At 48.0% G+C, this 20,190-nt stretch overlaps 1 protein-coding gene across 1 annotated transcript; it reads left to right on the top strand.

Annotated features, from left to right (window-relative positions):
* The first annotated feature begins 620 nt into the window (after window positions 1–620).
* On the top strand, window positions 621–19,654 carry LOC100557601 (uncharacterized). The gene is made up of 13 exons (XM_062965682.1): window positions 621–697; window positions 2,243–5,027; window positions 6,029–6,127; window positions 8,318–8,478; window positions 10,722–10,846; window positions 11,881–12,033; window positions 12,117–12,242; window positions 13,671–13,858; window positions 14,157–14,267; window positions 15,486–15,587; window positions 16,325–16,400; window positions 17,579–17,706; window positions 19,102–19,654. The coding sequence occupies exons 2-13, from the start codon at window positions 2,277–2,279 to the stop codon at window positions 19,438–19,440; spliced, it is 4,359 nt and encodes a 1,452-aa protein (XP_062821752.1). The 5' UTR covers window positions 621–697; window positions 2,243–2,276; the 3' UTR covers window positions 19,441–19,654.
* Window positions 19,655–20,190: the final 536 nt, after the last annotated feature.

Here is a 20,190-nt window from a genome sequence, read left to right as displayed (position 1 = left end):
ACACCATAAAAACTTTGGAAAAAAATGAGGAAGTACTCCATCAAGGGCTCGGGTTTCACGAGTGGATGATGAAACGGCAGCTCCCCCTGTGGCTGGAATCAAGAATATTCTCACGAAGCCAGAAGCTGGAAAATGTTAAAATTGCCTCTGTGTCTGTCTATATATGTCGTATGTCTAATAATGGCATGGAATGTTTGCCATGTCTATGTGCATTGTGATCCGCCCCGAGAAGAACGGAATATAAATACTGTAAATAAATGAATAAATAAATATAAATCTGGAATTGTTCGTGTGGACAATCACAGATTCCGAGAGAAGGTATGCTCAAGGTGTATTATACATTTTGCTTGGAGATATTCAATGTATTTACATGTTTACATAATGTACATCAGGTATTCACTGATTGATAGCTATGACCCTGGATTGCCACATAGTGCTTGTAATTAAATGTGTGGGGACACTTTTACATCCATCACCTGGTTTGTGTGAACCACGCATGGTTTCCACTCCCAACTGTCAACAAACAAGTTCTTCTCTGGAACCCTCCATCCGACTTCCCTCATTGGCTCTTGCAAAGGCCTGAAGCTTCCGACGGACCTCCTTCGAGTGGAATTGTCTTCTTCTCCGTCTTCTCGCCAGAAGGAAAGAGCTATGGTCAGTCTAAGTGCGTTCTCTGCTTCTCCGTTCCCCGCAGGAGGTAAGACGCCTTGTCCTACTAAATAGGGTGGGAAATTTTGGGGAAAAACTAGAGGTTTGTGGATAGGACGACCCTGAAGACTGGACCAAGCATAACATAGAGGGAGCGGGTTTCATCCGTTGCATAGCAAACCCCCAAAGAAAAGGCATGGGGAAGGTTTAGGCCAGTGGTTCCCACACATATTTGGCCTGCCGCCCCCTTTCCAGAAAAAATATGACCCAGCGCCACCTGGAAAGGGGGGCGTGGCTTAGAGGGGTGGGTGTGGCTCCTGCTCAAGAGGGCGAAGCTGAGATTCTCCCCTAGTCCAAGATGCAGGGCTGTGAGGGGAGGTGGGCAGGGTCACAAATGGGCGGAGTTACGAGCTCTGAGGCAGGGATGAGCTTCTATCCCTGTCCTGTGGTGTCTGCCAGGACACAGGGGGCAGGGCTAGAGGAGGGGGCGGGGCCTCTTCCCAAGTGCCTGATGGGGCTGAACCTCTATATCCTGCCCTCGTGTTCTAACAAGCATCTCAGGGGAGGTATAGAGGCTCAGCCCTGTCTTGTGCTCTTGGGAAGAGGCCCCGCCCCCACCCCAGCCTTGCCCTTTAGTCCTAAAAGGCCTCTCAGGAGAAATATAGAGGCTCAGCCCTGTCTCACACTCTTGGGAAGAGGCCCCGCCCCCACCCCTAGCTCCGCCCTTTAGTCCTAGAAGGCCTCTCAGGAGAAATATAGAGGCTCAGCCCTGTCTCAAGCTCTTGGGAAGAGGCCCCGCCCCCACCCCTAGCTCCGCCCTTTAGTCCTAGAAGGCCTCTCAGGAGAAATATAGAGGCTCAGCCCTGTCTCAAGCTCTTGGGAAGAGGCCCCGCCCCCACCCCTAGCTCCACCCTTTAGTCCTAGAAGGCCTCTCAGGAGAAATATAGAGGCTCAGCCCTGTCTTGCGCTCTTGGGAAGAGGCCCCGCCCCCACCCCTAGCTCCGCCCTTTAGTCCTAGAAGGCCTCTCAGGAGAAATATAGAGGCTCAGCCCTGTCTCAAGCTCTTGGGAAGAGGCCCCACCCCCTTCCCTAGCTTACTTACTTACTTACTACATTTATATCCTGCCCTTCTCACCCTGAAGGGGACTCGGAGCGGCTTACAAATTATATTTGCATACAATTCATTATATTATTAGCATAGTTCAATACTAGTATTAAATTACTATATTGTACTATATCATTATATAATGTAATCCGACCCCTTTAGAATCAGGAATAGTCTGGATCTCCCTCCTTATGATACCCATATTGATAGTACAGTACTACCATATTATTATTAATAATAGTAATGATAACAATAAAGAATAATATTTTAATCCATTAAAAGAATAAGTATTGTAATCCAATAAAACATTTCCAGGCCCTTGTTGTCATTGGATTCCCTTTAAAATGAGTAATATCCCCCTGATGGGAGACAATGGGAACGAAATGGGGTTTTGCCCACCATGTAGTGGCCCACCCACTGCTGTATAGCTCCCCTACTGTCCTTTGGTGAACTGATAAAGCCAATATAAATAACCTCTTCCCCCCACAGTTGAGCCTGATATCGTGTTGCCTACACAAATAACATGGAAAACAACGCAAAGACAGAACAGGATGAATCAGAATCGGGTATCACGGATAGCAGTGCAAGAGAGCTGGCAGTCCCATCATCAGGGCATCCCCAATCCGGACTAGGACGTATAGGCAGCAGTACGCGAGATTTAAGGCCTCCATCCCAACAACCCCGCCAACCAATAACAGGCTCCACGGAAATCCATCCATGGCAGGTGATGATCCCATCCTCAGAGTATGACCCGTCAGGACACGGCTTCATGCGGACACAGCAACCAGCATCAGAATACAACCAACCAATGCTTGGATCCATGGACAGCAGTTGGCAGAATCGGAGGATCCCGTCACCGGAGATTCACCAGTCGGGACCCGGCGCCATTGGCACCAGTACGCACAACGTGTCCCCCCCAGCGACAGGACACCGCCAATCGATAACAGGCTCCCAGGAAGGCAGTTCACGGCAGCTGACACTCCCATCACAAGAGCGTCGCCAGTCGGGACCCGGCGTCATTGAGAGCAGTACGCGCAATGTGATCGTCCCAGAGTCAGAACGCAGCCGATCGATAATAAGCTCCAAGGAAGGCAGTTCACGGCAGCTGACAATCCCGTCGTCAGAGCATCACCAGTCGGGACCCGCCGTCATCGACAGCAGTATGAGCAATGTGATCGTCCCAGAGTCAGAACGCAGCCGATCGATAACAGGCTCCAAGGAAACCAGTTCGCGGCAGCTAACAATCCCATCGCAAGAGCGTCGCCAGTCAGGACCCGGCATCATCGAGAGCAGTACGCGCAATGTGATCGTCCCAGAGTCAGAACGCAGCCGATCGATAATAAGTTCCAAGGAAGGCAGTTCACGGCAGCTGACAATCCCGTCGTCAGAGCATCGCCAGTCGGGACCTGGCATCATCGACAGCGGTACGTGGAACGTGACTGCCCCGTCAGAACACCATCAATCAATAACAGGCTCCAAGGAAAGCAGTTCGCGGCAGCTGACAATCCCATCGCAAGAGCGTCGCCAGTCGGGACCCGGCATCATTGAGAGCAGTACGCACAATGTGATCGTCCCAGAGTCAGAACGCAGCCGATCGATAACAGGCTCCAAGGAAAGCAGTTCACGGCAGCTGACAATCCCGTCGTCAGAGCGTTGCCAGTCGGGACCAGGCGTCATCGACAGCAGTACGCGCAACGTGATCGTTCCAGAGTCAGAACATAGCCGATCGATATCAGGATCCAAGGAAAGCAGTTCGCGGCAGCTGACAATCCCGTCATCGGAGCGTCGCCAGTCAGGACCCGGCATCATTGACAGCAGTACGCGCAATGTGATCGTCCCAGAGTCAGAACGCAGCCGATGGATAACAGGCTCCAAGGAAAGCAGTTCGCGGCAGCTGACAATCCCGTCGTCGGAGCGTCGCCAGTCGGGACCTGGCATCATTGACAGCAGTACGCGCAACGTGATCGTTCCAGAGTCAGAACATAGCCGATCGATATCAGGATCCAAGGAAAGCAGTTCGCGGCAGCTGACAATCCCGTCATCGGAGCGTCGCCAGTCGGGACCTGGCATCATTGACAGCAGTACGCGCAATGTGATCATCCCAGAGTCAGAACGCAGCCGATGGATAACAGGCTCCAAGGAAAGCAGTTCGCGGCAGCTGACAATCCCGTCGTCGGAGCGTCGCCAGTCGGGACCTGGCATCATTGACAGCAGTACGCGCAACGTGATCGTTCCAGAGTCAGAACATAGCCGATCGATATCAGGATCCAAGGAAAGCAGTTCGCGGCAGCTGACAATCCCGTCATCGGAGCGTCGCCAGTCGGGACCTGGCATCATTGACAGCAGTACGCGCAATGTGATCGTCCCAGAGTCAGAACACAGCCGATCAATATCAGGCTCCAACAAAAGCAGTTCGCGGCAGCTGACAATCCCGTCGTCGGAGCGTCGCCAGTCGGGACCTGGCATCATTGACAGCAGTACGCGCAACGTGATCGTTCCAGAGTCAGAACATAGCCGATCGATATCAGGATCCAAGGAAAGCAGTTCGCGGCAGCTGACAATCCCGTCATCGGAGCGTCGCCAGTCGGGACCTGGCATCATTGACAGCAGTACGCGCAACGTGATCGTCCCAGCGTCAGAACACAGCCGATCAATATCAGGCTCCAACAAAAGCAGTTCGCGGCAGCTGACAATCCCGTCGTCGGAGCGTCGCCAGTCGGGACCTGGCATCATTGACAGCAGTACGCGCAACGTGATCGTCCCAGCGTCAGAACACAGCCGATCAATATCAGGCTCCAACAAAAGCAGTTCGCGGCAGCTGACAATCCCGTCGTCGGAGCGTCGCCAATCAGGACCGGGTATCATCGGGAGTAGTACACGGAATGTGATCGCCCCAGGGTCCCAACAGAGCCACTCAACAGCAGGGACGGTTGAAAGCAGTTCAGGACGTCTGATGGTCCCTATGTGGGAATCCCAGCAATCAGGAACCTCTGCCAACAGAAGCGGTCAGGGACATCTGGCCAGCTCGTCGCCAGGAAGCTGGTCATCCATCCTAAGTGGCGTGGAAGGCAATGCAAGACGACACGGCGCCACATTGCCAGAACATCGCAAATCAATATCGCCTTCCTGGAGAAGTAGTAAAAGTGACGAGAGAAGTGGTACAAAAGGAGAGCACCGTCATCCCAGAAGATCAGTAGTTAACAAGTTGGCACTTCTTCATCGGGGAACGTTGACAAAGGCGATGACAAGACCGAAGACCCAACGCCGTAGCTATGTAAGTCAGAAATGTATGGGAATGTCACAATTTACGGTCAGACCAGTGATTCGGGGGGTGGGGGGGTGGGCGGTGATGGCACCTATTAGGACTAGGGGGCGGGGCCAGGGGAGGGGCAGGGCCTCTTCCCAAGAGCCAGAAACAAGGCTGAGCATCTGAGGCGCCTGTTAGGACACACAGGGGGCGGAGCTAGAGGAGTGGGCGTGGCTTCTTCCCAAGAGCCTGAGACAGGGCTGAGCCTCTATATTTCTCCTGAGGGTCCTTTTAGGACTAAAGGGCGGGGCTAGGGGTGGGGGCGGGGCCTCTTCCCAAGAGCCTGAGACAGGGCTGAGCCTCTATATTTCTCCTGAGAGGCCTTTTAGGACTAAAGGGCGGAGCTAGGGGTGGGGGCGGAGCCTCTTCCCAAGAGTCTCTGTATACCTTTCCTGAGACGCTTGTTAGAACACGGGGGCGGGATATAGAGGTTCAGCCCCGCCCCTCCTCTAGCCCCGCCTCCTGTGTCCTGGCAGGCATCGCAGGACAGGGATAGAAGCTCAGCCCTGACTCAGAGCTCGTAACTCCGCCCATTTGTGACTGTGCCCACCTCCCCTCCCAGCCCTGCATCTTGGACTAGGGAAGAGTCTCAGCCCCGCCCTCTCGATCAGGAGCCACGCCCACCCCTTTAAGCCATGCCCCCTTTCCAGGGGGCGCTGAGTCATATTTTTTCTGGAAAGGGGGCGGCAGGCCAAATAAGTTTCAGAACCACTGGGTTAGACACAAGCTCAACAAGGAAAATGTTACACAATTTAAAATTCGACCCAGGGACCGTCACATACTGGGTAATTCGGAATCCGAAATTCATGGGAACTCGATTTTTTTGGGGGGGGCCCATGCCTTCTTATGCCTTCAAGATAAATCCCTCATTTATGCATTGAGGTTCATTTACAAAACAACCTGTGAATATGTTAATTTTTTTTCAGTCGTTAACTAATTAACTAATTGTCTCCTTTCGCTCTCAATAGGAGCTGACGAGGCCTCTTCTTATGATTACGGTGATTACATCCTTTGGATCATCCTTCCAGCATGGCTATAACCTCTGGGCTGTCACCCATCCATCAAGGGTATGATTGTTGTTCAGCTTCACCTGACCCCCATGTATTATTTTACTCTATTATTATTAAAAGGATACATAAGCATATTTACATTGAAGAAGATGAGAATAATGATTTGATCAGTGTTGGAGAGTCTTATCTTAAATTAGAGCTTGATGTAAATATTCAAAAACATTTAACCTACTGATGTCTCAATTAATGTAATTTTTGGTATCTATTTTTATTTCTGAAATTTACCATCTCGGCTTATACTTGAGTCAATGATTTCCCAGTTTTTTTGTGGTAAAATTAGGTGCCTCGGCTTATATTCGGATCGGCTTATATTTGAGTATATATGGTACATAAAACTAATTTCAGATAAGACTGTCCAGCTCTGATTAAATCATTATTCTCAACTTCTTCAATGTAAATATGCTTATTTATCCTAATAATAATAATAATAATAATAATAATAATAATAATAGAGTAAAATAATAAATGTAATAATAAATTGATAAATGTATTAACAATCATAAATAGAGTAAAATAATAAATGCAATAACAATAATTTCAGAGCGAAATAATAAATGTATTAATAATAATAAAAAATAGATTTAAATAAATGGAATCGTAGCAATAATAACAAGAGTAAAATGATAAATAAGACACCTCCAAGGCCAGCATGACTGCATAGATTGCCATTATCTTCCAACCTGAGCGATACCTATTGATCTACTCACATTTACATGCTAGGTTCGAAAGCAGAAGCTGGGGCTAACAATGGGTGCTCATTCCGCTCCCCGGATTTGAACTGGCGACCTTTTGGTCAGCAAGTTCAGCAGCTCAGCGCTTTAACACACTGTGCCATCGGGAGCTCCCATGAAATAATAATAATGTATGTAATAACTATTAATATTATGCATTTAAAGCTGGGGCTAACAAAGGGAGCTCCCCCTGCTCCCCGGATTCTAACCTCTGACCTTTCGGTCAGCAAATTCAGCAGCTCAGAAGTTTAACCCACTGCGCCACCAGGGGCTCCCATACTGCCATATAAAATCCAAAAATACTCTCACTTAATGTCAATGGTCTTAACTCACCAAACAAAAGGAACACGATATTCCAAATGCCTGAGATTGACAGAGGCGGACGCTATAGCTATTCAGGATTTTCTGCTTTGGTAAACTGGATTATATTAAGTCTAGTGTTTCTGGGATGTGTAGTTTTGTTGTTTTGTCCTAGGCCGAAATTTCATTACCCTTTTATATATATAGATGGAACTATACCACTATACTGCAATATTATATGTAATATCTATATATATAAAAGAGTGATGGCATCACGGCGACCCACAAAACAAAAAAACTACAGACCCCCCCAACCTCGAAATTTGACAACACAACCCATCATCCATGCCTCTAGGTTGATACAACAAAAAGAAAAGAAAAATAAAGTCCTAATTAGAGGGAGAGGAATAATTGCTTTTATCCAATTGCTGCCAGTTAGAAGGCTAAGCTCCTCCAACTTGGTCTCCTAGCAACCCAATAAAAAATAATAAAAAACACTAAAAAATTAATACAATAAAATACTATAACAGAAAATAACTAAAAATAATACAAGAAAATAATAAAATATAATAAAAAGATAACTTACAATAAAATTTATTTAAAAAATTACAAATAACGTCAAATAAAAATTACACAATTTTTAACCACCGCTTTGCCACAGCAACGCGTGGCCGGGCACAGCTAGTATAACATATAGTTAATATTATTATATGGTATTATTATTAGTATTATATGATTAAAACTGATATAAGATAGTATATTATAAATGAGAGTGGGAGCCAGGTATATGACCATGGAGGGCCTTAGTTTGGGGATCCCTGGGCTAAGTCATCTTGACATCTAGGACCAATCTGGTTTTGAACTGATTTAGACATTAATGGTCTATAGAAAGCTCCATTTTTGCCGTGTATACACATGCATTGTAATCTGCTCTGAGTCCCTTTTGGGATGAGAAGAGCAGAATATAAATACTGTAAATAAATAAATACGTAATAAATAAATCAAAAGTGGCATGGCAGAGAATCAATTGGCACTGTTTCTACCACGCTGAGACATTTGGACGGAAGGATCCCTGAAGTGGTCTCGTGACTCTCCTATCTGGACCATCCCTTGATGACTAACCTGGTTTCGTTGCCATTCTGTGCTTCCTCAACAGCTCATTGAAGACTTTTACAACACCACGTACCATTTGAAGAATAGTGTCGGCATAGACAAAGGTTTCCTGACCATCTTATACAGTTTAACCCTTGCCATGTTCTCCATGGGAGGCCTCATCGGGTCGCTTTTATTTAGCCCCATCGTGGATAAGTTTGGCAGGTACGGATACAGCACAACGGATTCTGGTGGGAACACAACCGTTCAATGCTAAGGCTTCCCCGTCTGCGCAGGGTTCCATACTTCGCCCTTTACACAACCGTCCAATGCTAAGGCTTCCCCGTCTGCACAGGGTTCCATACTTCACCCTTTAACAACACAACCGTCCAATGCTAAGGCTTTCCAGTCTGCACAGGGTTCCATACTTCGCCCTTTAACAACACAACCGTCCAATGCTAAGGCTTCCCACCAAATGGAACATAATGTCTTAGGTGTAATTTATTTATTTATTTATTTATTTATTTACATCATTTATATTCCGCCCTTCTCACCCCGAAGGGGACTCAGGGCGGATCACATTACACATATTAGGCAAACATTCAATGCCTTTTTAACACAGGACAAAGACAAACAAACATAGCTCCGAGCGGGCCTCGAACTTATGACCTCCTGGTCAGTGACTCATTGCTCTCCCGTCTGCGCCACAGCCCCGGGCATGAGAAAAACTCAATGGATGCTGGATGTGTCTCTAGCCCCCTTTCCCCAATGGTGAAAGTGACAACGACAGCCAAAGGTGTTAAGTATCAGATTCCCAGAAAAGGGAAATTCGACCTGTGTGTTTCTTACAACACCCTTTTACTAGGCATGTCCGATCGATGAAAAACATGTTTCAATTCTCGTTTCTAAAGTAGGGGAAAAGTAGGGGGAAAAACTTCCGATTTTTTCGCCCAAAAATTTCGGATATTTCCAAAAATTCGTAATGATTCTAAATGTTTCTAAAATGGCGGACGCGCATGCGCAATCACCAAAAAAAAAAAAAAAAGGAACCCGAAAGGGGGGGGGGGGACATTTACAGGGCTCTCCCGCCCTCATTTCTTGAGCTATCCTCATCAAATTTGCAATGCCCTTGCAAGTTGTGCAAAGATACTTTGAAAACTAGAAATTCCCTTGCTCTATTTGTAAGCAAGAAGGACACTGGAAATCAATGGTATCTCTGGCTATGTAATCCCACAAGCCTCAACCCAATGCCTTCCATTAGAAATGGACCAAGCAATGCCCTGGCAAGGAGTGCAAAGATACTTTGAAAACTAGAAATTCCCTTGCTAAGAGGAAGAACCAGCAACAATGCCCTTTGCGTCCATTGTGGAAGCTTCTGATTGGCCGGGGAGTGGTAGCCATGTTAGGCTGCGCTAAGCTCCCATTCAAGGTAGGTTGCAGAAACAAATTATTTTTAAAATATATTTTTTAAAATATATTTTTTTAAAAAATGGGGGGGGGGGAATTAACGAAACATTAAGAGACAATTAGAGAATGGGCCAACAATGGTTCGAATTACATTGCTGGTTGAGCTGTGAGACAATGTCTCGGAATGCATATCAAAAAGCGAGAACAATCCGAAATAATTCCGATTTTTTGGACATGTCTACTCTATCGCTCTTAGATACCATTTTTCCAAGTCAGGAGTTTCACGAGTTTTCCATAGTTGTGCTAGGCAAATCCTAGCGGCAGTTACCAAATATACAAACAGCTTATTCGTATTGATGTCCATCTAAAAATCTGTAATTCCTAGTAGGAAATACTCTGGTTTTAGTTCAAACTTTTTTTTTGCAGTATTTTCTCCATCACTTTATGGATCTCCCTCCAATATTTTTTACTTTTTTACATCCCCACCACATATGTATGAAGTCTCATTTGTGTTTCTCACATTTCCAGCATTTGCCGTTACCTTTTCCTTTACTAAATTTGCTCAGTCTTTCTGGAGTAAGATACCACCTAAAGAACATCTTATACCAGTTCTCCTTCATCTCGACAGCATATGTATATTTTTGTTTTTTTCTCCATAACTCTTCCCATTCTGACATATTTATCGTCCGACCAACATCACGCGCCCATTTTATCATTACCTCCTTGTCAAGAAGTATATGAAGCATACTTTGCCCTTTAACAACACAACCGTTCAATGCTAAGGCTTCCCCTTCTGTGCAGGGTTCCATACTTCGCCCTTTAACAACACAACCGTTCAATGCTAAGGCTTCCCACCAAATGGAACATAATTTATTAGGTGTAATGCATGAGAAAAACTCAATGGATGCTGGATGTGTCTCTAGCCCCCTTTCCCCAATGATGAAAGTGACAACAGCAGCCAAAGGTGTTAAGTATTGGATTCCCAGAAAAGAGAAATTCGACCTGTGTGTTTCTTACAACACCCTTTTACCCAACCAATCCCGTTTTGATTCTTTTTCCAGAAAAGGTGCCCTGATGCTAAACAACTTCCTCTCCATGGGCTCTTCCGTCCTCATGGGCCTCTCCGCGACGATACGTGCCTATGAATACACCATCTTCTCCCGTATGGTCAATGGCATATGCACAGGTGAGAAACGCTCCTGGATTGAGTGGTTCGGTATTGGGAGTTTCCAGTACAAAATCTTATTATTATTTTCATTCACTGGACCCAGTTTGGCACCAATACCCGATACGCCCAAATTTGAATACTGGTGGGGTCGGGAGAGGATTGATTTTGTCATTTGCGAGTTGTAGTTCACCTACAATCAAACTCCACCGATGATGGAATTGAACCAAACTTAACACTCAGAAATCCCATGACCAACAGGAAATACTGGAAGTGGGTGGGCATTGACCTTGAGTTTGGGAGTTGTAGTTCGCTTATGTCCAGATAGCACTGTGGACTCAAATGACTATGGATCTGGACCAAACTTGGCACGAGTAATCAATACACCCAGATTTGAATACGGGTGGGGTTGGGAGGGGATTGATTTTGTCATTTGGGAGTTGTAGTTCACCTACAATCAAACTCCACAAATGATTGAACTGAACCAAAATTGGCAAACAGAACTCCCATAACTAACATAAAATACTGGAAGAGTTTATTGGGCATTGACCTTGAGTTTGGGAGTTGTAGTTCACCTACATCCAGAGAGCACTGTGGACCAAACAATGATGGATCTGGACCAAACTTGGCACGGATACTCAATAGGCCCATATTTGAACACGGGTGGAATTTGGGGAAAATAGACCTTAAAATTTGGGAGTTGTAGTTGCTGGGATTTATAGTTCACCTACAATCAAGGAGCCCCTTGGACCCCACCAACAACTGAATTGGGTCAAACTTTCCACACAGAAACACCATGACCAACAGAAAACATTGGAAGTGTTTGTTGGGCATTCACCTTGAGTTTGGGAGTTGTAGTTCACCTACATCCAGGGACATGAGAGAAGCTTCCCTGTAGGACGCTAAAAAAACGATAACGAAATAGTAACACAATTTCGTTATTCTCATTATAGTAACACATTTTTCACTAATGATATTTGGACTCTTCTGACCTTTTTTGATCACTGGGGTAGATATTTCGTTCTCAACTCCTTCCTTCCTGTCTCTCTGTCCAGGGATATTCGCCTGTGCCGTGCCACTCTACCTGGCAGAAGTGTCCCCCAAAAACCTGAGGGGAGGAATCATGACAGTCTCCAGGATCTTTGTTGTCGTCGGAATCCTGTGTTGTCAGATCCTTGCCCTTCCCGAACTCCTGGGGAACATAAACGGTAAACCCGCGGCAGGGTGGCCCTTTGGTTTGGAGCAGGTTGGAGGCGTCCGCTCCGTTCACACGTGTCTCCTGTTTGCACAGAATGGCCCATCTTGCTGAGCATCCCCGGAGGCATGGCTCTGTTTCAAGTCCTCATCTTACCCTTCTTCCCAGAAAGCCCGAGGTTTTTACTGATTCAGAAGAGGAAGGAAGAGAGTGCGAGGCAAGGTACCTGGAAATGGGCCACAATGTTTATGGAAATAGCAAGAGATAGGGCTGAGCCTCTATACCTCTCCTGAGAGGCCTTTTAGGACTAAAGGGCGGGGCTAGGTGTGGGGGCGGGGCCTCTTCCCAAGTGCCGGCGACAGGGCTGAGCACCTGAGGCGCCTGTTAGAACACAAAGGGGGCGTAGCTAGAGGAGTGGGTGTGGCTTCTTCCCAAGAGCCTGAGATAGGGCTGAGCCTCTATACCTCTCCTGAGAGGCCTTTTAGGACTAAACGGCGGGGCCAGAAGAGGGGCGGAGCCTCTTCCCAAGTGCCAAAGACAGGGCTGAGCATCTATACCTCTCCTGAGGCGCTTGTTGGGCCACAGAGGGCGGAGCTAGGGAACGAGGAGGGGCCTCCTTCCAAGAGCCCGAGACAGGGCTGAGCCTCTATATCTCTCCTGAGAGGCCGTTTAGGATTAAAGGGCGGGGCTAGGGGTGGGGGCGGGGCCTCTTCCCAAGACAGGGCTGAGCCTCTATATACCTCCCCTGAGGGACTTGTTAGAATATGTGGGCGGGGTATAGAGGTTCAGCCCCGCCCCCTCCTCTAGCCCCACCTCCTGTGTTCTTACAAGTGCCGCAGGACAGAGATAGAAGCTCAGCCCTGCCTCAGAGCTCGTAACTCCATCCATCCCAGACTTGGCTTCCCATTTGTGGCCCCGCCACAAATGGCTTGGTCTAACAAAGCGCCTCAGGAGAGGTATAGAGGCTCAGCCCTGTCTCGCGCTCTTGGGAAGAGGCCCTAGCCCCGCCCTTTAGTCCTAAAAGGCCTCTCAGGAGAGGTATAGAGGCTCAGGCCTGTCTCACGCTCTTGGGAAGAGGCCCCGCCCCCACCCCTAGCCCCGCCCTTTAGTCCTAAAAGGCCTCTCAGGAGAGGTATAGAGGCTCAGGCCTGTCTCACGCTCTTGGGAAGAGGCCCCGCCCCCACCCCTAGCCCCGCCCTTTAGTCCTAAAAGGCCTCTCAGGAGAGGTATAGAGGCTCAGGCCTGTCTCACGCTCTTGGGAAGAGGCCCCGCCCCCATCTCAGCCCCACCCTTTAGTCCTAAAAGGCCTCTCAGGAGAGTTATAGAGGCTCAGCCCTGTCTCACGCTCTTGGATCGCTGCAGTGCCCATCAAGGGGAGGTAGCGCGGTAGAGCCTGATACAGGACTGAGCCTCTATACCTCTACTGAGAGGTCTTTGGGAATCACTGAGCTAGACTATTTAATGATTGGGAGATCACTCCGATCCGAGTTCAAACTCATGACCTCTCGGTTAGCAGTGATTTATTGCAGCTGGCTACTAACCAGCTGTGCCACAGCCCAGTCCGAGGCTTGAAGGATATACCTACGGAATGTGGGTTAGATCATCTCCAGTCCCAAACATGAGTCCGTCTCTGCCATGTCCCCCATCCAGCGTTGCAGATGCTGAGATGCCAGCTCAACGTGGACCAGGAGATTGAAGAACTTTACCAGGAGGACCAAGCCGAGAAGGCAGAGAAGGTCATGAGTGGGATGAAGATAATCTGCTATCGGGGCCTTCGGTGGCAAGTCGTCTCCGTCATCATCTTGATGAGTGGCCAACAACTCTCCGGTTTCAGTGCGGTAAGGGCGACCAGTTTGGTCCAGCCTCACGTAGGCCACTGTGTCCAGTTCTGGTCACTACAATTCTACAAGGATATTTTTGTGTGTGTCAGGAGCGACTTGAGAAACTGCAAGTCACTTCTGGTGTGAGAGAATTGGCTGTCTGCAAGGACGTTGCCCAGGGGGCACCTGGATATTTCTGTGGGAGACTTCTCTCATGTCCCTGCATGGAGCTGGAGCTGATAGAGGGAGCTCATCCGCACCCGTTCTTCTTTTTTTCTACATTTCGATTACATTGGACGGCATCCTCTGTTTTCAGGCATACTTTTTGTCGGACCGAATCTACATGACAATGTCGATATACGCTACCGACATCCAGTATATTGACGTGCTTTCGACGTTTTCGCTTCTCTTGTCCTTGATAATAGTGGTAAGCAGTTGCTACTCTACAGTGTAGATCAGTGATTCCCAAAGTGGGCGCTGGAGCAATCCAGGGGGGCGGTGATGGCACCTATTAGATGATGGGGGCAGAGCCAAGGGAGGGGCGGGGCCTCTTCCCAAGTGCCAGAGACAGGGCTGAGCACCTGAGACGCCTGTTAAGACACACAGGGGGCGGAGCTCAAGGAGAGGGCGTGGCTTCTTCCCAAGAGCCTGAGACAGGGCTGAGCATCTATACCTCTCCTAAGGTGCTTGTTGGGACACAGAGGGCGGAGCTAGGGAAGGGGGCGGGGCCTCCTTCCAAGAGCCCATGACAGGGCTGAACCTCTATATCTCTCCTGAGAGGCCTTTTAGGACTAAAGGGCAGGGCTAGGGGTGGGGGCAGGGCCTCTTCCTAAGAGCATGAGACAGGGCTGAGCCTCTATATTTCTCCTGAGAGGCCTTTTAGGACTAAAGGGCGGGGCTAGGGGTGGGGGCGGGGCCTCTTCCTAAGAGCATGAGACAGGGCTGAGCCTCTATATTTCTCCTGAGAGGCCTTTTAGGACTAAAGGGCGGGGCTAGGGGTGGGGGCGGGGCCTCTTCCGAAGAGCCTGAGACAGGGCTGAGCCTCTATATTTCTCCTGAGAGGCCTTTTAGGACTAAAGGGCGGGGCTAGGGGTGGGGGCGGGGCCTCTTCCTAAGAGCATGAGACAGGGCTGAGCCTCTATATTTCTCCTGAGAGGCCTTTTAGGACTAAAGGGCGGGGCTAGAGGTGGGGGCGGGGCCTCTTCTGAACAACGCGAGACAGGGCTGAGCCTCTATATACCTCCCCTGAGGCACTTGTTAGAACACAGGGGCGGGGTATAGAGACCCCACCCCCTCCTCTAGCCCTGCCTCCTGTGTCCTGGCAGGTGCCGCAGGACCGGGATAGGAGCTCAGCCCTGCCTCAGAGCTCGTAACTCTGCCCATTAGTGACCGTGCCCACCTCCCCTCGCAGCCCTGCGTCTTGGACTAGGGGAGAGGCTCAGCCCCGCCATCTTGAGCAGGAGCCACGCCCACCCCTCTAAGCCACGCCCCCCTTTCCAGGGGGCGCTGAGTCATATTTTTTCTGGAAATGGGGATGGAGGTCAAATAAGTTTGGGAACCACTGGTGTATATGCATCCTTAGACCTTTCAAATGAGAAAGCTCATGAGCCCAGCCAATGTCTCCCTCTGTTTTTGTGCCTTTTAGATGTATATCATCGATACCGTGGGGCGACGACTTCTAATTCTCCTTGGCTTTGGGATGTGCAGCATTCTCTGTGTTCTCCTCACTATGACGCTTGAGCTTCAGGTTTGCATCACAACCCATTGAACAGCAGCTGGGCCCGATCCATAGGCAAAGCAAAGCCATGACTTCAGGCAGAAAAGGGTTGGGGGCATCATGCACAGAAGGCCAGCACAGGGTTAGTTATTAGGCATGTGTGATCCTTAAAAAAAAAAAGGTTCAATACTCGCTCCAAAGTAAGGGGCACTTGCGCTTCGTTTCTAAAGTCATTTCCGATTTTTTTAAAATCAAAAATTTCAAAATTTTCCGAAAATTCGGAATATTCGGAATCAAATCGTTAATGATGTGCAGTTACAAAAAACCAGCGCAGGGGGGAGACTTTACAGGACCCTCCTGCCCTCATTTTTGCAGCTATCCTGATCAAATTTGGTACAGTGGGAGAACACATTCAACCCTGCTAGCTCACCAAATTGCAGGAGGTTTCCCTCATCCTCTGATTTATGGTGGATTTTCATACCTTATATAAGAAACCAGTTTTTCAAAAATTGCAGAAATTTGTTCCTGCTTTGAAAGTCTTATTTCCTGTCCCATTGGGTTTTCTTCACTATGAAGGTCCTTCTTCTACTTGGGAAACTTTGTTTTTTGTGGCCGATAATCCATGAAATTGGTGGACATAGGTGGACAGGACAGGACACACTGGCAAACTGGGAGGGTTGGGAGGTTCACTGTGGTGGAATCAGAGGAGCCAAAGGTAACAAAAGGCATTCATATGAGACTGAAGCACCCTTTTCCTTCTCCAACAGACCACCATGTCATGGATGGCTTACATCAGTGCAAGCTTAGTCTTTGTATTCTTCGTCGGACACGTAATTGGGCCAGGTAAGCCCTCAACAGGTGGTACCAGATTCAGGGGACGAAGTTATGGATAAAATGGGCAGAATTTGTTTTGTGTAGGGTACGAGAAGTCCCAGGTTGCAATGAACATGATGCCATAGAGGCTGGATCTACACTGGCATATAATTCAGTTTCTGAATCTATATTGTTGGCCCCTGGCAGTGAGACCAGAAAGATGCCAGTTGGCAGAAACCCAGGCAAGTGATTTACCTGAGCTGCCCATTTTAAATGCATTCAGATTAGGCCCAATTGAAATTAGCCAGCAAGCAAGGAGAGACGGTGATTTTCAGCCAAGGAAGATTTTATTATCTGCAGATAAGATGCTAGCTAGTGATACATTCACAAAGTAGATGGCATATAGAATACACTTTCATAGCCCTTTTTATACATAGGTTGCAGCCAAGCCTCTAATTCTGACCAGTCACAGCCACTGGCCAGCGTGGGCTGGGAACAAAGGATGATTAAGTGTCGACGAATGGGGTTCCTTCTATTGAACAAGAAAAAATAACAAAAGTGAGATGAACATGGCTGGCCTAGCGGTTCCAGACCCCAGAGAAATAAAACATCATATATTAATACAATCATGCAAAAATGACAGAGGATGGGTTTGGCTGTAGACATGCAGATTTCCTTCCGACGCGAGAGGTCCCATTCATCAAAGGTGCAGTGTGGTGAAATTTCTTGCAGTGGTTCTTAACCTGTAGTTCGTGGACCACCAGTGGTCCACAAGAACTAAAATATGGTCCATGGCCTCACTGTTACTAATACGGATTATAACACAGCCCGAACCAAAAAATTTTTTTTCTTGGTGTCTTCATCTTTAGCCCTGTTCCTGGGGTTATTTGGGATGCCAATTCAGAAAATTGCATTGGATAGACCACATCAGCTCTAGATTATTAAATATGGTTTTCCGTGGGCAAGTAGATGGCGACTACTGGATGGCATATGTTATGTATCAGAACTAGAGCTGATGTGGTCTATCCAATGCAACTTTCTTGATGTCTCCATTTAGGGGTTATTTGGGGTGCTGATTCAGAAAATTGCATTGGATAGACCACATCAGCTCTAGATTATTAAATATGGGTTTCTGTGGGCGAGCAGATAGTGACTACTCGATGGCATATGTTCTGTATCAGAAACTCAAGCCCTTTCTCCCCACTCAGGTGCCGTGCCTCAAGTGATAATAGCAGAACTCTTCCTTCAGTCATCCCGGTCCACTGCCTTCAGCTTGGGCGGATTTATGTATTGGTTAATCTCCTTACTCACGGGAGTAATTTTCCGTCAAGTTGAGGTGAGTGGTTTGGTGGTGAGCAAGCGCTTTGCACTAATGTGTTGCTGTGAGTTTTCCGGGCTGCGTGGCCCTGTTCCAGAAGCATTCTCTCTTGACGTTTCACCCACATTTATGGCAGGCATCCACAGGGGTTGTCAGGTCTGAACTAATGCTCTTCTAGGTTCTCCAATGTGACTCAATAGCCAGGCATTTGTAGGTCTTCTCATCTTTAGGTCTCCCAGTGCCTTTTGTGGTCAGCTTCCACCAGAAGTTGGCCATCGGGTCCCACTGGAGGACGTAGAAATTCCTAGAGAAAACACTTGTGTAGGCAAGGCATTTGTATGTCCTCCAGTTGACTTCTGTAACCATTTGTAGTTCCTCCAGTGCAGTTGATGGTCCACTTCCACCAGAAGTTGGCCAATGAGTCCCGCTGGAGAACTTAGAACAATTCTGAATGTATTTGTAGTTCCTCCAGTGCAGTTGATGGTCCACTTCCACCAGAAGTTGGCCATTGAGTCCTGCTGGAGAACATAGAACAATTCTGGATGTAATTGTAGTTCCTCCAGTGCAGTTGATGGTCCACTTCCACCAGAAGTTGGCCAATGAGTCCCGCTGGAGAACTTAGAACAATTCTGGATGTATTTGTAGTTCCTCCAGTGCAGTTGATGGTCCACTTCCACCAGAAGTTGGCCATTGAGTCCCGCTGGAGAACTTAGAATAATTCTGGATGTATTTGTAGTTCCTTCAGTGCAGTTGATGGTCCACTTCCACCAGAAGTTGGCCATCAACTTAAGCCACTAGGACACATGTAACGATGAATAAATATACTCTTGCATTGTGCTCACTAGACATGTCCAAAAAATCGTTTTGAATCGTATATCGGAATTATTTCGGATTGTTCTCACTTTTTGATACGCATTCCGAGACATTGTCTCACAACGCAACCAGCAATGTAATTCAAACCATTGTTGGCCTATTCTCTAATTGTCTCTTAATGTTTCATTAATTCCCCCACCCAAAAAAAAAAATTTAAATTTTTTTTAAAAAATATTTTAAAAAATTGTTTCTGCAACCTACGTTGAATGGGAGCTTAGCGCAGCCTAACATGGCTGCCGCTCCCTGGCCAATCAGAAGCTTCCACGATGGACGCAAAGGTGGGAGCTAACATCCTCTGCGTCCACATGGAAGATTGTCATACAATGCCGGTGTGTAGCAATCGCGCATGCGCGTCCGGCATTTTAGAAACATTTAGAATCATTACTAATTTTCGGAAATATCCGAAATTTTGGGGTGAAAAAATCGGAAATACTTTCTATATCGAAGCGCCAGCGCCCCCTACTTTAGAAACGAGAATTGAAACTTTTTTCCATCGATCGGACATGCCTAGTGGACACATCTGTATGTTTCTCTCGCCAGTCAAAAATTGGGTCCTACAGCTTCCTCCTCTTCTGGCCGCTCTGCTTCGGGATCTTCTTTTACATCTTCAAGATCATCCCTGAAACCAAGGGCAAGACCTTTCTGGATATCCGGAGGCTGATGAATGTCCATGTGAACGTGGCCAGGAAGATCCAAGTCCAGGGCTTTGGGATGGACACCAAACCGACGGACGCCAAAGCGATGGACACCAAACCGACAGACACCAAAGCGAAGGGCACCAAACCGATTGTCAAAAAGTTAAAAAAGGGGAGGATGGGACAGAAAAGCGGTAAAAAAAAGAAGCGGAAAAAGTCATCAACCGGCGAGATCACCAAATAGTGTTGTCCTCCGGAGGTCACCCAACTCTAACAAAGCCGAGTTGGTGGCGGATTCGTTGTCCTCCCTCCCGCCGCGCTCCATTTAGTCTTTTCTACTCGTCTTTGGTTCGCTTTTTTTTTTAATAAAAGGAAATGATGAAAGGTTATGGTGTCAGTTTCCCATCTGAACTCAGATTTATTGCTTTATACCACTGGTTCCCAAACTTATTTGGCCTGCCGCCCCCTTTCCAGAAAAAAATATGTCTCAGCGCTGCCTGGAAAGGGGGCGTGGCTTAGAGGGGTGGGCGTGGCTCCTGCTCAAGAGGGCGGGGCTGAGCCTCTCCCCTAGTCCAAGATGCAGGGCTGGGAGGGGAGGTGGGTGGGGCCACAAATGGGCGGCCAGGACTGGGATGGGCGGAGTTACAAGCTCTGAGGTAGGGCTGAGCTTCTATCCCTGTCCTGCGGTGCCTTCCAGGACACAGGAGGCGGGGCTAGAGGAGGGGGCGGGGTCTTTTCCCAAGTGCCTGACAGGGCTGAACCTCTATACCCCGCCTCCGTGTTCTAACAAGCACCTCAGAGGAGTTATAGAGGCTCAGCCCTGTCTTGCGCTCTTTAGAAGAGGCTCCGCCCCCAGCCCTAGTCCTAAAAGGCCTCTCGGGAGAAGTATAGAGGCTCAGCCCTGTCTCAGGCTCTTGGAAGGAGGCCCCACCTTGTTCTCTAGCTCCGCCCTCATTGTCCCAACAAGCGCCTCAGGAGAGCTATAGAGGCTCAG

The sequence above is a fragment of the Anolis carolinensis genome, unplaced genomic scaffold (genome assembly GCF_035594765.1).
Source record: "Anolis carolinensis isolate JA03-04 unplaced genomic scaffold, rAnoCar3.1.pri scaffold_15, whole genome shotgun sequence".
NCBI classification, from domain to species: domain Eukaryota; kingdom Metazoa; phylum Chordata; class Lepidosauria; order Squamata; family Dactyloidae; genus Anolis; species Anolis carolinensis.
The sequence above is the reverse complement of the archived record's forward strand: the minus strand, read 5'-3'. Positions and strand labels throughout refer to the sequence as shown.

What these genes read in the sequence shown, in the direction of transcription:
- LOC100557601 (XM_062965682.1), top strand. Translation starts at nt 2,277, where the DNA reads ATGGAAAACAACGCAAAGACAGAACAGGATGAATCAGAATCGGGTATC. An exon ending in AACTCTCCGGTTTCAGTGCG is followed by an intron (nt 13,859 to 14,156) that starts GTAAGGGCGACC and finishes CTCTGTTTTCAG; the next exon opens with GCATACTTTTTGTCGGACCG. An exon ending in TAATTTTCCGTCAAGTTGAG is followed by an intron (nt 17,707 to 19,101) that starts GTGAGTGGTTTG and finishes TTCTCTCGCCAG; the next exon opens with TCAAAAATTGGGTCCTACAG.